The sequence below is a fragment of the Pseudoliparis swirei genome, chromosome 7, assembly GCF_029220125.1.
Source record: "Pseudoliparis swirei isolate HS2019 ecotype Mariana Trench chromosome 7, NWPU_hadal_v1, whole genome shotgun sequence".
NCBI classification, from domain to species: Eukaryota; Metazoa; Chordata; class Actinopteri; order Perciformes; family Liparidae; genus Pseudoliparis; species Pseudoliparis swirei.
Genome location: NC_079394.1, coordinates 13,973,340 through 13,989,181, shown reverse-complemented (window position 1 = coordinate 13,989,181; position 15,842 = coordinate 13,973,340). Strand labels below are relative to the sequence as shown.

The window sequence follows — 15,842 nt, the reverse complement described above, 5'->3', positions numbered from 1 at the left end:
CAATAGAGAGATGAAAATTCATCCACAAGGAGAGAGAAAAGAGGAGATAGGTGCTCAGTGTATCCTAAACGTCCCCCAGCAGCCTATAAGCCTATAGCAGCATCTCAAGGGGCTGGACCAGGTGAACCTGATTCAGCCCTCACTATAAGCTCTGTCAAAGAGGAAAGTCTTCAGTCTACTCTAAATGAGGTGACTGTGTCTGCCTCCAGGACTGAAGGTGGAAGCTGGTTCCATAAAAGAGGAGCTTGATAACTGAAGGCTCTGGCTCCCATCCTACTTTTTAAGACTCTAGATTAGAAACTACAAGTAGCCCCGCATTTAGTGAGCGCAGCTCTCTAGTGGGGCAATATGGTACTACAAGCTCCTTAAGATATGATGGTGCATCACCAATCAAGGCTTTGTAGGTTAAGAGAAGAATTTTAAAAGTGATTCTTGATTTTACAGGGAGCCAGTGCAGAGCAGCTAGTGCAGGAGTGATGTGATCTCTTTTCTTAGTTTTAGTAAGAACATGAGCTGCAGCATTCTGGATCAACTGGAGGGACCTAAGAGACTTATTAGAGCAGCCTGATAATAAGAAGTTGCAATAATCCAGTCTAGAAGTAACGAACGCGTGAACCAATTTTTTGCATCTTTTGACTCAAGATATGCCTGATTTTTTTAATATTACGTAGATGAAAAAAATGAAAAAAAGATGCAGTCCTTGAGATTTGCTTTACGTGGGAGTTAAAGGACAAGTCCTGATCAAAGATAACGCCGAGATTCTTTCACAGAAATAACATCGAACATACAAAAAAATACTGATGTAAAAATTAAAACACTAATTAATAAAGTACATTATTAAACAGTGGTCGTTGTTGACCTCATTTCTATTTTGGTTCAAGTTAGAATTATGAATATTAAAATATATAATATAAAAGTACACTCAAAGTTCCAATTACACTGTAGTGTTGGTACTTTTAGTAATATTACTAAAATATAATGCAGTGTTATGTACTCAAATATAATATAATGTAATATCTAATTGATTTTAATATATTATAATATAATCACCTTCGCATTGAAAATGCGGAAGGTAATGTTTTGATCGCCGTGTATTTGTATGCGTGCGTGCGTGCGTGTTATTCGCATACGTCAAAAAGTATTAAACCGAATCGCATGAAATTTGGTGGGATGATTGGTTATTATCCGGGGACCATTTGATTAGATTTTGGTATCGATCGGGGCCAAGGTCATGTAAAAGGTCAAAATCATCTTGAATCGCATGGAATTTGGTGGGATGATTGGTTATTATCCGGGGACCATTTGATTCGATTTTGGGATCGGTCGGGTCAAAGGTCAAGAAAAGGTCAAAATCTTCTTTTTACCAATTTATATCCAATTGGCATGCAACTAATGCCAACATGTTCATAATTCAATGCCCAATCTTGTGATATGCAAAGGTATGCGCTCTACCGAGTGCCTGTTCTAGTTGAATATAATATAAACGGTGATTTCAAACATAGTAAAAAAGAAAAATAATTAGTCAAATAGAGTTTTCAATATTACAGTATCATTTTAAAAGTGTTTCAGAGTAAATTTTGACATCATGTGAGAAAATCACAGAGTGGGATTAAAATATATTTATGAAAACAAAGGTGTGACTTTCTAATTTCCAGATGAAACACAGCAGCTCATTACTTCAGCTAAACAACGGGAAGTACACCATATATATAAATATTTTCCTTGAATGGATCAAATTTACCTGGATCAGTGGTAAACAAATGTGCATCTGGAAAAACTTGGTGAGAGTTATTTTATGTGTTAAGTTTATGAAAACTACCAACTTCACTTTGATCCAACAATGATGTGTTCGTTCAAATAACATTTAAATAAGAAAACCAATGATAAACACTATCACAAAAGTGAAGCCAATGATTCATGTGTTAAAGCTGATTTAACCATTTAATCATGTGTTTTCACTTCATAAAAGTTTATTATAACATGTTGGTCGCCTAAAATGTCTTGAAACAAAGATATTACGATCAAAAACAAAGATAGTACGATCAAAAACAAAGATGTAACGATCAAAAACAAAGATGTGACGATGAAAAACAAAGATGTGACGATCAAAAACAAAGATTGTACGATCAAAAACAAAAATAGTACGATCAAAAACAAAGATTGTGACGATCAAAAACAAAGATAGTACGATAAAAAACAAAGAATTGACAAACAAAGATGGTGATGAAGCGGATGATGATGGACGGATGGTGTCAAGCAGCAGCTTTGGTTTCCCATTCCTGTGGAGACAGAAACACAGAAATGTTGACAGAGGTTAAATGTCAGTCAGAGTAAATACGAAGTAGGCTACAATGAGCGTTATTGAAAGCTACGTTGCTCATATGAAACCTTATGAAAGAGAGGGGCAGACTGAACCTTTAAACCAGAGTCTCACCTTCCTCCTCTGGAACACCTTCCCGTGTTCGATGAACAGCGATGAAGGAGCTCGTCTCAGAGAGATCTTAGCCGAGGCTGTCCGGCGCAGCAGAGGATTCAGGAAACCCGCCTGAACAGCAGAGACCAGCATGCAGGGACCAGCAGAGACCAGCAAGGACCAGTAGGGACCAGCAAGGACCAGGGAAACCAGAGACCAGAAGAGACCAGTGAAACCAGTGAGCAGATTGTGAAAACTACAGTGTGACTCAGCTTCATAAGTTTCTTATATTTATGTAGTTATATATATGTAAATGTTTGTGTGTATTTCCTGTTCTTCCACCTGAGCCCGCTCGCTGCAGATGGCCAGCGACTGTCTGAAAGAGGAGCGCTTGTTTTGCCTCCCGGCGGACGCCAAGTTGGTGTCCGACTCCGCCCTCAGCTGCACCGTCCTCCTCCCCGCCAGCTCCAGCTTCTGAACGCCTTGCGCCACTTCCACCGCTCTGTTGTCTGAGACACAGCGATGACTTTACAACGGAGAAAACTAAGATATACATTATATATAAATATATACAGTATAAATATAAATATATACCATATATATATAAAAATGTATATATATATGTATATATATATTATAAATATACTATATGTATATTATAAATATATATTATATATACTGTATATATAAATATGTATTATAAATAAAAATATATACTATGAACATTTATATATATAATAAGTATATAACTATAAAAAATATATATATATGCTATATAAATGGAGATAATATATATACATATATATTATAAATATATACTATAAATATAAATATATACTATATATATAAATGTATAGAGTATATATAAATATACATTTTAAATATCGACTATATAATAAATATAAAGGTGTGTTCTGTGTATTCGTGACTCACTGGTGAACACGTGGCTGCTCTTTGAGTCTCTGGACGATGACGAGTTGAAGCGGACTGAATCCTGAGAGCTGTGGAGCTGAAACACAAACAAATAAATCAATACCCTAATAAATCACCCCTAAACTGGTAGATTTTCAAATTACAAATTACCATTACAACTTTGCTAATTTCAAATAAGTCTGACATGTTTCTAAAATGGAGACAACATAAATAGTACATTTAATTGTGTCCAAAGAGACACGTTGTATTACAGTTGTCCTTATTCATAATATATGAACTGAGAGAAGTGTTTTTGTGATAACATTAAACTATCTTTAACAACTAGTAACGGAGGAGCGTACCTTGTGCTCCACAGGGTAACTGTATTGTAATGATGTGGAGCGTACCATGTGCTCCACAGGGTCACTGTGTAGTAATGATGTGGAGCGTACCATGTGCTCCACATGGTCACTGTGTAGTAATGATAATTAAGGAGCGTACCATGTGCTCCACAGGGTCACTGTGTAGTAATGATAATTAAGGAGCGTACCATGTGCTCCAGGATGGAGGTGTTGGAGTAGATGGGCTGCTCTTGGACTGTTCCACTCAGATGGAAGGGGTCGAACATGTAGGGGTTGGAGGTGGGAAACCTCCGAGTCTGCAGACCACTGAGGAGAAAATACATTAATAATACAAGAGGAGGAGGAGGAGGAGGAGGAGGATGGGAAGAAGAAGAAGAAGAAGAAGAAGACTCTTACCTGAGAGCTGAGAGCTGTTGAGTGACAGCTGCTCCATCCTGCAGCTGCTTCAACCAACGCTGCTTCTCACCAGGACTACTCACCTGGAGGAGGGAGAAGGGAAGGAGGAGGGAGGAGGGAGGAGAGAGAGAAGGAGAGAAGGATATAAGGAGGTAAGGACACATGAAAAGGTGAATGAATCCTAGGAACACCTGCTCTCTCAGCTCACCTCCAGCACGGCCACCTGGTCACCGAGCATGCTCAGTGTGATCCTGAGGGAGGGGGCGGGGTCAGCGGTGACCTCACACCCTCGCAGCTGGACGGTGTACTGAGGTGACCTCTTCACCTCCACCTGCTCTTCCTGCTCCTCCTCCTCCTCTCCGAACATGTTGAGCAGCCCCGCCTCCACCCGACACAGCAGACTCTGCCACTGACAGTTCATCAGCACGCTAAGGACGCCTGTCAATGATACACACCTGGGGTTAGAGGTCACTGCAAAGTACTTCTGTTTAAGGTACTTCTACTCCATCAATTCAAAATCTGATAAATACTTTATTGTACTTCATCTCAGAGGTATGTGTTTTACTTTATACTGTACTACATCTCAGAGGTACATATTGTACTTTTTTTTTTTACAGCTTAGTCACATTTCGTTGTACTTTACAGGTTTTGTGAATATGAAATACACTAAACTAACATAGTACAATGTAATGGATAGAGAGGACAGTAATTCTACTAGCACTAGGACCTGGGTCTCTGCTCAGGTAGCCGGCTGCAGGCTCCTCCTCCTCCTCCTCTTCCTCCTCCTCCTCAGAGTCCGTCTGCACTGAACTGGACTGAAGAAACACATCAATCATGTGCTATTGTTGTTTATTACTATGACTGATAGAGATAACAGGTATACAAAAACATCTTCACAGACAACAACAACAACAACAACAATAGCTGGATGAATACTAATAAAAAATCCGTTTTGTATTATATAATAAAAAGAGAGATAATTAGAGTCACAGAGTTAAATGTAAAACCATGTTTGATGAAGATACTTCATGATGGTTTGACTTCTATACATATATAGTGTATACGTTGTATACATATGTATATGTATAATGGAGGAGGCTCACCCTGCAGGACAGTATAAGTATATAAGTATACATATATAGTGTATAAGTACATCGAGGAGGTTTAACCTACAAGACAGTATAAGTAAGTATACATATATATAGTGTATAAGTACATAAAGGAGGTTTAACCTGCAGGACGGTATAAGTATATAAGTATACATATATAGTGTATAAGTACATGGAGGAGGGCTCACCCTGCAGGACAGCAGCTGGTCTGATGGGGTCTGCTCACCTGCAGAACTCACCTCCTCGATCACCTGCACACACACAGGGACTGAAGTACTGCGAGTACACGGATACTGTGTACTTTGTGTTCTAACCTGTGTGTTCCTTGTTGTGCCTGAGGGTGATGAAGAGCGATGAAGACTCTCACCCTCCTCCACTGCTCCGCCTGCTGCAGGCTGCTGTAGCCCAGCACCAGGCTCTGTGAGCCCAGCTGCAGCTTCAGCTGGTGCTGGATCCTCCTGCTGCTCTTGGGCTTGTAGACCAGCTGACAGCCAATCAGAGAGAGCTGCAGGTGAGGGCGCAGGTCCTGAGAGCACTTATAGCACTACAAACAAACACACACACACACACACAAAGAGACACACACACAGAGACACACACAGAGACAGAAACACATAGAGACACACACATGCACACAGAGACACACACATACATACAGAGACACACACACAGACACACACACACACACAGAGAGACAGACACACATGGAGACACACACGTACAGAGAGAGACACACACACACACAGAGACACACAGACAGACAGATACACAAACACACACAAAGACACACACACACATGAGCTACAGAGTACAGTACCTGAGCTAGTACACAGTAGATTGTGAGCTAGTACACAGTAGTTTGTGAGCTAGTACATAGTAGTACTTGAGCTAGTACACAGTAGTATTTGAGCTAGTACACAGAAGTATTTGAGTTAGTACACACTAGTACCTGAGCTAGTACACAGTAGTACTTGAGGCTCACCAGCAGCACGTCACTCCTGATGACGAACAGCTGCTTGGTCCACTGGCCGAGCCACTTCCTCCTCCACAGGTAGCCACAGAGGCGGGACTCGGGGGCGGGCCTGAGGCAGGGCTGCGAGGCGCTCCATTGGATGTAGTGAGCGCTGTCCGTCAAAGACTCATCACCATCATCCTCCTCCCCGTACGACTCGTAGTGACTGCTGTCTGACTCCGGCTTCTCTGAGGGACACGCGTGTGTTCAGGGGTGTGTGTGTGTGTGTGTTTGTGTGTGAGTGTATGTGTGTGTGTGTCTATGTGTGTGTGTATGTTTGTGTGTATGTGTGTGTTTAGTACCAGTGTTAGACGGGTGGTAAGGCTCCGCCTCCTCGTAGGTATCTTCATCATCAGCATCATCACCTCCTGGACCTCCTGGGGGGAGGGGCGGCACCCCCTGATGGAGGACGAGGTGAAGGTACTCGTTAAGTAATTATGATTCTTCATGAAGTCATGTGACATCACAGAGGTCACATTCACTTACTGTTTCCTGCCGAAAGCCAACAGTGGTAACCTAGGTAACCATTAAACCAGCTTAACTACTGACCAAGACTCTTTAATTGTCTTTCTCTGATAAACGTCTCACTGCAAATATGTGTGTGTATGTGTTTGTGTGTGTGTGTGTGTGTGTGCATGTGTGTCCATCCATCACGTAGACCAGACGCTAATCATCCTCCAAAAGTGACCACTTCCTGTCTGCGAAGAGCTCTTAGCCAATAGGATGACAGATAAAGGGGTGATGGCCTCACATGTAAACACTGAACATCCTGTCTCACCCACACACCCACCCACACACCCTCACACACACACACAAACACACACACACACCCACACACCCTCACACCCTCACACACACACACAGACACACAGAAATCAAGTACTCATACCACACTGAAAAAGGACACTTGTTAAAGTGAAAGTAATAATCCCACACTGTATACACACTGTGCTCACAGACAGGCTGTATCCCAGCATGCATTGCGTGAGTGGTGTGACTCACCTCTCTCAGCCACACAGGTGAGTCCTGATGTAACGGGACTTCTTCTGGACAAACAAACAACTCATTACATCACAACAACAACAACAAAATACACATGTTCAACAATATTATAATATATCATATAATATAAACAATATCATAATAGACCCAGGCGGGGAGCTCGCCGGCGAGCGTCTGGTGGCCGGGCCTTCGCCTATGGGGCAACAACATGAAGCAGCCACCGCTCACGTGGGCGACGACAGAGAAACCTTGTGGGGGTGATTGGGAGGAACGGCTTGCCGATCTGAACCTGAGCGGTGTTCTGTTATTGGACTTCGGTACTAGCCACGGTTTGTCCATAACCAACACCATGGTCCAACATAAGGTGGCTCATAAGTGGAGCTGGTACCAGAACACCTGAGGCCGGAGATCAATGATGGACTTTGTGATCGTATCTGCTGATCTGCGGCCGTAGGTCTTGGACACTCGGGTGAAGAGAGGAGCAGAGCTGTCAGCTGATCACCACCTGGTGGTGAGTTGGATCAGATGGCGGGGGAGTCGGCTAGAAAGACCTGGCAAGCCCAAACGTGGAGTGAGGTGAACTGGGAACGTCTGGTGGAGGACCCTGTCCGGGAGGTCTTCAACTCCCACCTCCGGATGAACTTCTCACACATGCCAAGGGAGGTTGGGGATGTGGAATCCGAGTGGACCAAGTTCAAAGCCTCTATTGTGGATGCAGTGGCAACCCGAGAACCCGGTGTTGGACGCCGGGGGTGAGGGAAGCCGTCAAGCTGAAGAAGGAGGTCTTTCGGGCCTGGTTGGCCCAGAGGTCTCCTGAAGCAGCTGAGATGGTCACGGATGCTAAAACTTGGGCATGGGAGGAGTTCGGGGAGGCCATGGAGAAGAACTTCCGGCTGGCCTCAAGGAGGTTCTGGCAAACCATCCGACGACTCAGGAAGGGAAAGCAAGACCTACCTCAGGCTGTTCTCAGGCTGTAGTGTCCTCTGTAGGGCTCAGCCTCAGAGATAGAGTAAGGAGATGAGTTTCCTCTGTAGGGCTCAGCCTCAGAGATATGGTAAGGAGATGAGTTTCCTCTGTAGGGCTCAGCCTCAGAGATAGAGTAAGGAGATGAGTTTCCTCTGTAGGGCTCAGCCTCAGAGATAGGGGTAAGGAGATGAGTGTCCTCTGTAGGGCTCAGCCTCAGAGATAGGGTAAGGAGATGAGTGTCCTCTGTAGGGCTCAGCCTCAGAGATAGAGTAAGGAGATGAGTTTCCTCTGTAGGGCTCAGCCTCAGAGATAGGGGTAAGGAGATGAGCTTCCTCTGTAGGGCTCAGCCTCAGAGATAGGGGTAAGGAGATGAGTTTCCTCTGTAGGGCTCAGCCTTAGAGATAGGGTAAGGAGATGAGTTTCCTCTGTAGGGCTCAGCCTTAGAGATAGGGTAAGGAGATGAGCTTCCTCTGTAGGGCTCAGCCTCAGAGATAGGGGTAAGGAGATGAGTTTCCTCTGTAGGGCTCAGCCTTAGAGATAGGGTAAGGAGATGAGCTTCCTCTGTAGGGCTCAGCCTCAGAGATAGGGGTAAGGAGATGAGTTTCCTCTGTAGGGCTCAGCCTCAGAGATATGGTAAGGAGATGAGTTTCCTCTGTAGGGCTCAGCCTCAGAGATTGGGGTAAGGAGATGAGTTTCCTCGGGCATCTCATCAGGATGCCTCCTGGACCCTTTGAGGTTTTCCAGGTATGTCAAACTGGGAGGAGACCGGGAGATGCTGGAGGGATTATATTTCCCAGCTGTACTGGGAACGCCTATTATAATATATCATATACTATAAACAATATATTATATTCTGATTTAATCATATGAGCGGTACCTGTCCCAGGTGAGTCTGCTGGCTCGTTGCTAGGAGACGATGATGGACAGCTCATGATCATGTACTCGGCATCTTCCACTAGAAGCACAAGAGACATCATCTTACTGGTTTCACTGGTTTTACCTGTATTATTACCAGCAGTACCAGTAGTACCAGCAGTATTATTACCAGTACCAGTAGCAGTAGTATTACCATGGTGGTCTGCCTGCAGACGGCTCAGCAGCTCTGAGATCTGTTTCTTCTGAGTCTGAGCAACATCACTCAGATCCTCTGATTCCAGAACAGACAGGAAGGACGGCAGGTCCCAGATCAGCTTGGCCAGCACTACAGAGAGAGACAGACAGTCAGGAGGGACAGACAGGTGGAGGTACAGACAGGAGGAGAGACAGACAGGTGGACAGACAGACAGGAGGAGAGTCAGACAGGTGGACTGACAGATAGGAGGAAAGACAGACAGTAGGAGGGACAGACAGGTGGACAGACAGACAGGTGAACGGCTGTACAGAGAGATGCTTGTTCTATTTCCCTGAAGAGAAACAACAGAACGTCATCGATGAGTCAAACTCTCTGTTTGCACTCGGTCAACTGGAATGTGACAAAGTACATCAAAGTACCACACACAAAGTACCACACTAAGTACATCAAAGTACATCAAAGTACCACACTAAGTACATCGAAGTACCTCAAAGTACCACACTAAGTACATCAAAGTACCTCAAAGTACATCAAAGTACATCAGAGTACCACACTAAGTACAACGGGAGGTATTTTACTCTCACGCTTCTCTCCTGGTAGAAACTGTATACTTTTACAGTCCTTCTATCTCAGCGGTCCCCAACCACCGGTCAGTGACTCGGTACAGGTCCTTGGCCCGGTACTGGTCCATGGCCCGGTACTGATCCGTGGACCGGTACTGGTCCTTGGCACGGTACTGGTCTGTGGACCAGTAGTGGTCTGTGGCCCAGTACTGGTCCTTGGCCCGGTACTGATCCGTGGACCGGTACTGGTCCTTGGACCGGTAATGGTCCTTGGCACGGTAAGGATCCGTGGACCGGTACTGGTCTGTGGCCCGTTATTGGTGGACATGTGGAACAGAACTGACCTCAGAACAGTCGTCATGAGAACATGTGGAACACAAGGGGCTGTGTTAGAGCTTGTGACCAAACAGAGGCCCCGCCCCCTCTGGAGGAGTGAGAGGTCAAAGGTCAACTGATTAACTCTCTCTGCTGCCTTTAAGGAACCACACGTCTGCTTATCGGCCGGCTGCTGCTTTAAACACCGAGCGGCACATAGCGCACACGCCCACCGCACACCCACAACACCAATACATTAACAACAACAACAACAACAACAACTACAACAACAACCGCAGCAGCACAAGATTACTGATAAATAAAGAGTTTCTGTTCCTGAACGCTGCTTATCGGACCATCAACATAACTTCCTGTCTCTGGCTTTGATGCTACAGAACACACACACACATACACAACACACACACATACAAACACACGCACGCACGCACACACACACACACACACACACACACACACACACAGCTTTCTGTCCTTGTAGCTGATCCTGGATTCTCAAACCTGACACATGTGAGCTGCTGTGTTCTTCTGTGGTGTTACTGTATGTCCAGGGTGGAACAGTACTACATGTTAACAGCCATGGAGCCACCACAGAAGAAGAAGAAGAAGAAGAAGAAGAAGAAGAAGAAGAAGAAGAAGAAGAAGAAGAAGACCAAAAGAGATCAAAGTTCAAACTGTTCCAGTTTGAAACAGTTTCCTGGTCCAGACCTCCTCCCTACACAGACCTCTTCCCTACGTAGACCTCCTCCCTACACAGACCTCTTCCGTCCGTAGACCTCCTCCCTACACAGACCTCTTCCCTACGTAGACCTCCTCCCTACACAGACCTCTTCCCTACGTAGACCTCCTACACAAACCTCCCCCCCACACATAGCTGGTTTAAAGACATCTGACCCCAGTTGAATAATAAGTCATCGGTCTGTTAGCGTGTTTGTGAGGAGCAGACTGACTGAGTCTAAACATCTATTAGCTCCATCCCCTGAGGAGGAAGTGATGATGATGATGATGATGATGAAGGTAGTTAACATACCACCAGTGTGACAAAGACGACAAACTTTTGGACTGATTCAGATTTTCATCGCTGACAAGTTATGTAATAAATAATAATAATAAAACTTTACCTTTCTGTTTGTCCATGTCTCCCCTCAGAGGCTGCTGGTGGTCTGTCTCATGTCCCTGAGATCTATGAGATCTCTGGTCTCAGGGAGCTCTTGGTCTGAGGCAGGTCTCTGGTCTCAGGGAGCTCTTGGTCTCAGGGAGCTCTTGGTCTGAGGGAGCTCTCTGGTCTCAGGGAGTTCTTGGTCTGAGGGAGGTCTCTGGTCTCAGGGAGGTCTTGGTCTGGTCTCAGGGAGTTCTTGGTCTGAGGGAGGTCTCTGGTCTCAGGGAGCTCTTGGTCTCAGGGAGCTCTTGGTCTCAGGGAGCTCTTGGTCTGAGGGAGGTCTCTGGTCTCAGGGAGGTCTCTGGTCTCAGGGAGCTCTTGGTCTCAGGGAGCTCTTGGTCTCAGGGAGCTCTTGGTCTGAGGGAGGTCTCTGGTCTCAGGGAGGTCTCTGGTCTCAGGGAGCTCTTGGTCTGAGGGAGGTCTCTGGTCTCAGGGAGTTCTTGGTCTGAGGGAGGTCTCTGGTCTCAGGGAGTTCTTGGTCTCAGGGAGGTCTCTGGTCTCGGTGAGGTCTCTTGTCTCAGGGAGTTCTTGGTCTCAGGGAGGTCTCTGGTCTCGGTGAGGTCTCTTGTCTCAGGGAGTTCTTGGTCTCAGGGAGGTCTCTGGTCTCAGGGAGGTCTCTTGTCTCAGGGAAGTCTCTGGTCTAGTGAAGTGGTTTTGGTCCGTCCGCTCAGTGCCCTTCTGTGGGAGGAGAGAGGGGAACACGCCCCTCACTCTGAGGGGAGGAAGCTGACTGGAGGAAGAGACTGTTCTCTCTCCTGATTGGCTGTTAACACACCAATCAGATTAAAGACCTTTCTTATACATGTATTTATTTATTTTATTATGTGCAAATAAGGAACTTTATCAAGGGGATACAAGAGAGAGAATACTTTTAGAACATAAGAGAATATTTAAAGGAGATTTTATAAGATTTGTGGAATATTTATTCAGAAATTTCAGAGAGAAAAGACTCAAATATAGATTATAGCTAACATTACTGTAGCCAAACTATACTTTATAATAGTGATAACATAATAACAAGAAGCAACTACTTTATTTATTTATTAACACACACACTGCTTTCCTGTTTCAGTTTTTTCCTTCACAATAAAAGAGAGCTGTTAAAGTAACTGAATATAATTACTTTCACAATATAACTAATTTGTCTGTAGAGTATTGTGATACATATGTATATTCATATGTGTATATATATATGAATATATATATAGTATTTTTAAATATATATTTATAAATAAATAGAAATGTTATTTATATAAATACAAACGTTATATATTTATATAAATAAATCTATAAATTACACCCAACGTGAAGGAAAAACGTATAAAAGAACAAGCATGTTTTCATGATCTAGGTCAAATCAATTAATATGTATTGGAACAGGTTAGCTGCTAACAGCTAGCTAACTGAGGCCACGCCCCCTAAATGAATAAAACCCTTTTATAATTTAATTTAAACTGTTTTATAAAACATCTGCAGAACTTTCCCATCAGCCTCAGCTGCACTAATGCTAACGCTAATGTTAGCAGCTAACATGCTAAAGTAAGACGGTGAACATAAGCATGTTAGCCTGCTATCAGAAATACTGTGTTGTTTATGAATGAAACTCGTTTGTAGTTCATCATAGCTTTATTTACTCTTGTTAGTCACATCAACATCCGTCTGTTACATCACCTCCAGCAAACAACAACAACAATCACATTGTCATCCAGTGGTTCAGGATGTACAGCAGCAGGGGAGCCATGACCTCTGACCTCTGTCTGACCTCATTCTGACATTTGACCAAAGCTTGACCTCAGTCTGACCTTTGTGTTGCTTTAATCAGGCCTCTGACCTTTGACCTCCGTCTGACATTTATCTGACCTCAGAGTAAAAACAATCCTCTTAGAGTACTTCTAGTTGCAAATGTGATACAAATCTATTTAGTTAAAGGTTAACTAGTGACATCATCATCATGACATCATGCATAATATCAGACACGTGACCTTCGACCCCCGAAGTCGCTCTGCGTCTTGAAATAATTACATTTTAAAAAGGAGAAAAAGAAAAGAAAAAACTTTAAAATGTACAAAAGAAAAGAAAAAAACAATGCAACAATCTTTGTGTCAACCCTTTTCAGCCAATCAGAACAAAGCGTTAATCCTCTTCAGTGTCATCAAATAGTTCCTTCAAAATAAATAGAATGAATCTTCACCCACAGGTTCTTTTATTTTGTCAACCAATGCAGGAAGGGACGTGGTGGCGTGTCTCATTTCACCTTCAAAATAAAAATACGACGATTGTAAACACATGAGAGCAGAATGCAGGCCTGAAATAACTCCCTTATATTATATATGAATATGTTTATAAATAGATTACGACAATATTAATTTGACGGATAAACCTTTTGTTGTGGGGGGAAGTCACTAAGTTATTTTGGTACAGTTTCAATTCTACTTTGCTTTTTGTAATACTACCTTTTACTGCACTATATTTGTCTTTTCAGATGATTTACACAAAATATAATCTACTATCAAAGTAGTATGTATTATAAAGAATTCATTAAGTTGAAACTTGATTGTTCTAAAAAAGGCCTCTATGAATTTTATTGTAATGATAATACTTTTGTTCTTTGACACAGAAGGATTCTTTTGCTTGAGTATTTCTACACTGGAGTATTACTTCTTTAACTGAAGATATAGTACAGCATCTGAATACTTCTTCCACCTCACCGTGTATAAAAACAATGATTAGCAGTTATTAGGAATACTTAAAGTAAACACAATAAACACAATGAACTAAATAAACAGCACAACAAGCTTCAGATCCACCAACTGGTGACATGTGGATCCTCAGGAGGATGATGATGTTGTTTGTTTACAGTCTTTAAAACACTTCATTAGAAGATGAAACGTGGTGGGGGAGGCGCTGAAGACGTGAGATGGTTTCTAGGACTACGGGTTCACAACTTATCTCCCATCATGCAATCATCTGGAATCCTCAGATAAAGTCCAGTAAAGTGTGTCCTCTTTATTTCTCGTTTTCGCTTCTCTTTTCACTCTAAAAAAAAATCATGTTTCATTTATAAGTTAATAACAAACATGCCACTCCTCTATGAGTTATTATAAAATAGCTGCACGTCATTTGCTCTCGAAGCAACACGACGACGACCTGATTGGACGATCTAGAGTCTGTGTGCGTGTGCGCTTATTTTTGTATGCGTGTGTGTGTATGTGTGTGTGCTGTGGTTAAACAGGGCAGTGGCTTTTACAGATCAAGACTTTGAGGATTATATTAACATAATAAATACATTTAGTTTCATTTAACGACATTATGAGTTATGCTTTGTGATGTAATAAATGATGTTACTGCTGTATTCTCATCGCCTGCTCCGAGATGACATACATGGCTAACTGGTTACATGTTAACTAACTAGCAGTATGTTTACTAACTAGTAACATGTTTACTAACTAGTAACTATGTTACAAACTACTAACTAGTAACATGTTTACTAACTAGTAACATAATAAACCAACTAGTAAACATGTTACTAGCTAGTAACATGTTTACTAATTAGTAACCTAGTAATTAACTAGTAGCATGGTTACTAGCTTGTAACATGTTACACTAATGTGTTATGTGTTAAATATCTGGCAGAATCTTAACTACTCTGTAACTTGTTAACTAGCTGGTTACATGTTAACTAAGGCAGACGCTAAGAGCTCCACACGCACAACAACTTGAGAGCTGAAGCAAGATAAAAAAAACATCATCTTCATTTTGAAAGTGAATAAAAAACAAAGACGTAACATTCTTGTTTTTGATCATTTGCAGAACTATTTGTGACTTCAGAGTAAATTTACTCGTCAAAGTCGACGAAGCTTCAAATCAACACAAACATATCATGTTGAGTTCTCTGAACTTGATCCGCATTAAACAAAGACCGGCTCCTCAGACCCTCTGGAGTCTGCTGGTCTCAGGGGGGCCATGAAGCATGTAGACCTGCAGGGGGACTCTCTAGACTCGTTGCAGGTGGACTCTCTCCAGGTGGACTCTCTGGAGGTGGACTCTCTCCAGGTGGACTCTCTGCAGGTGGACTCTCTGCAGGTGGACTCTCTCCAGGTGGACTCTCTGCAGGTGGACTCTCTGCAGGTGGACTCTCTGCAGGTGGACTCTCTCAGGTGGACTCTCTGCAGGTGGACTCTCTGCAGGTGGACTCTCTGCAGGTGGACTCTCTCCAGGTGGACTCTCTCCAGGTGGACTCTCTGCAGGTGGACTCTCTGCAGGTGGACTCTCTGCAGGTGGACTCTCTGCAGGTGGACTCTCCAGGTGGACTCTCTCCAGGTGGACTCTCTGCAGGTGGACTCTCTCCAGGTGGACTCTCTCCAGGTGGACTCTCTCCAGGTGGACTCTCTGCAGGTGGACTCTCTGCAGGTGGACTCTCTGCAGGTGGACTCTCTGCAGGTGGACTCTCTGCAGGTGGACTCTCTGCAGGTGGACTCTCTCCAGGTGGACTCTCTCCAGGTGGACTCTCTCCAGGTGGACTCTCTCCAGGTGGACTCTCAGG

General features: G+C 43.5%; 1 protein-coding gene across 3 annotated transcripts; it reads right to left on the bottom strand.

Annotated features, from left to right (window-relative positions):
* Positions 1–1,886: 1,886 nt before the first annotated feature.
* Positions 1,887–11,516, bottom strand: si:dkey-220o5.5 (actin filament-associated protein 1-like 2). Of its 3 annotated transcripts, none has more exons than XM_056418929.1 (16): positions 11,262–11,516; positions 9,242–9,479; positions 9,050–9,127; positions 7,207–7,250; positions 6,507–6,603; positions 6,175–6,392; positions 5,560–5,736; positions 5,381–5,443; positions 4,811–4,898; positions 4,292–4,521; positions 4,084–4,166; positions 3,876–3,993; positions 3,347–3,422; positions 2,756–2,922; positions 2,435–2,545; positions 1,887–2,279 (listed from the first exon to the last, which is right to left on the bottom strand). In XM_056418929.1, exons 3-16 carry the CDS (start codon positions 9,108–9,110, stop codon positions 2,253–2,255), a joined length of 1,560 nt encoding a protein of 519 aa, XP_056274904.1. In that variant the 5' UTR covers positions 9,111–9,127; positions 9,242–9,479; positions 11,262–11,516; the 3' UTR covers positions 1,887–2,252. The 3 variants fall into 3 exon arrangements, with proteins under 3 accessions (XP_056274904.1, XP_056274902.1, XP_056274903.1); XM_056418927.1 differs by having other exon boundaries at positions 9,242–9,373; XM_056418928.1 differs by having other exon boundaries at positions 7,207–7,247; positions 9,242–9,373.
* Between the last annotated feature and the right edge of the window lie 4,326 nt (positions 11,517–15,842).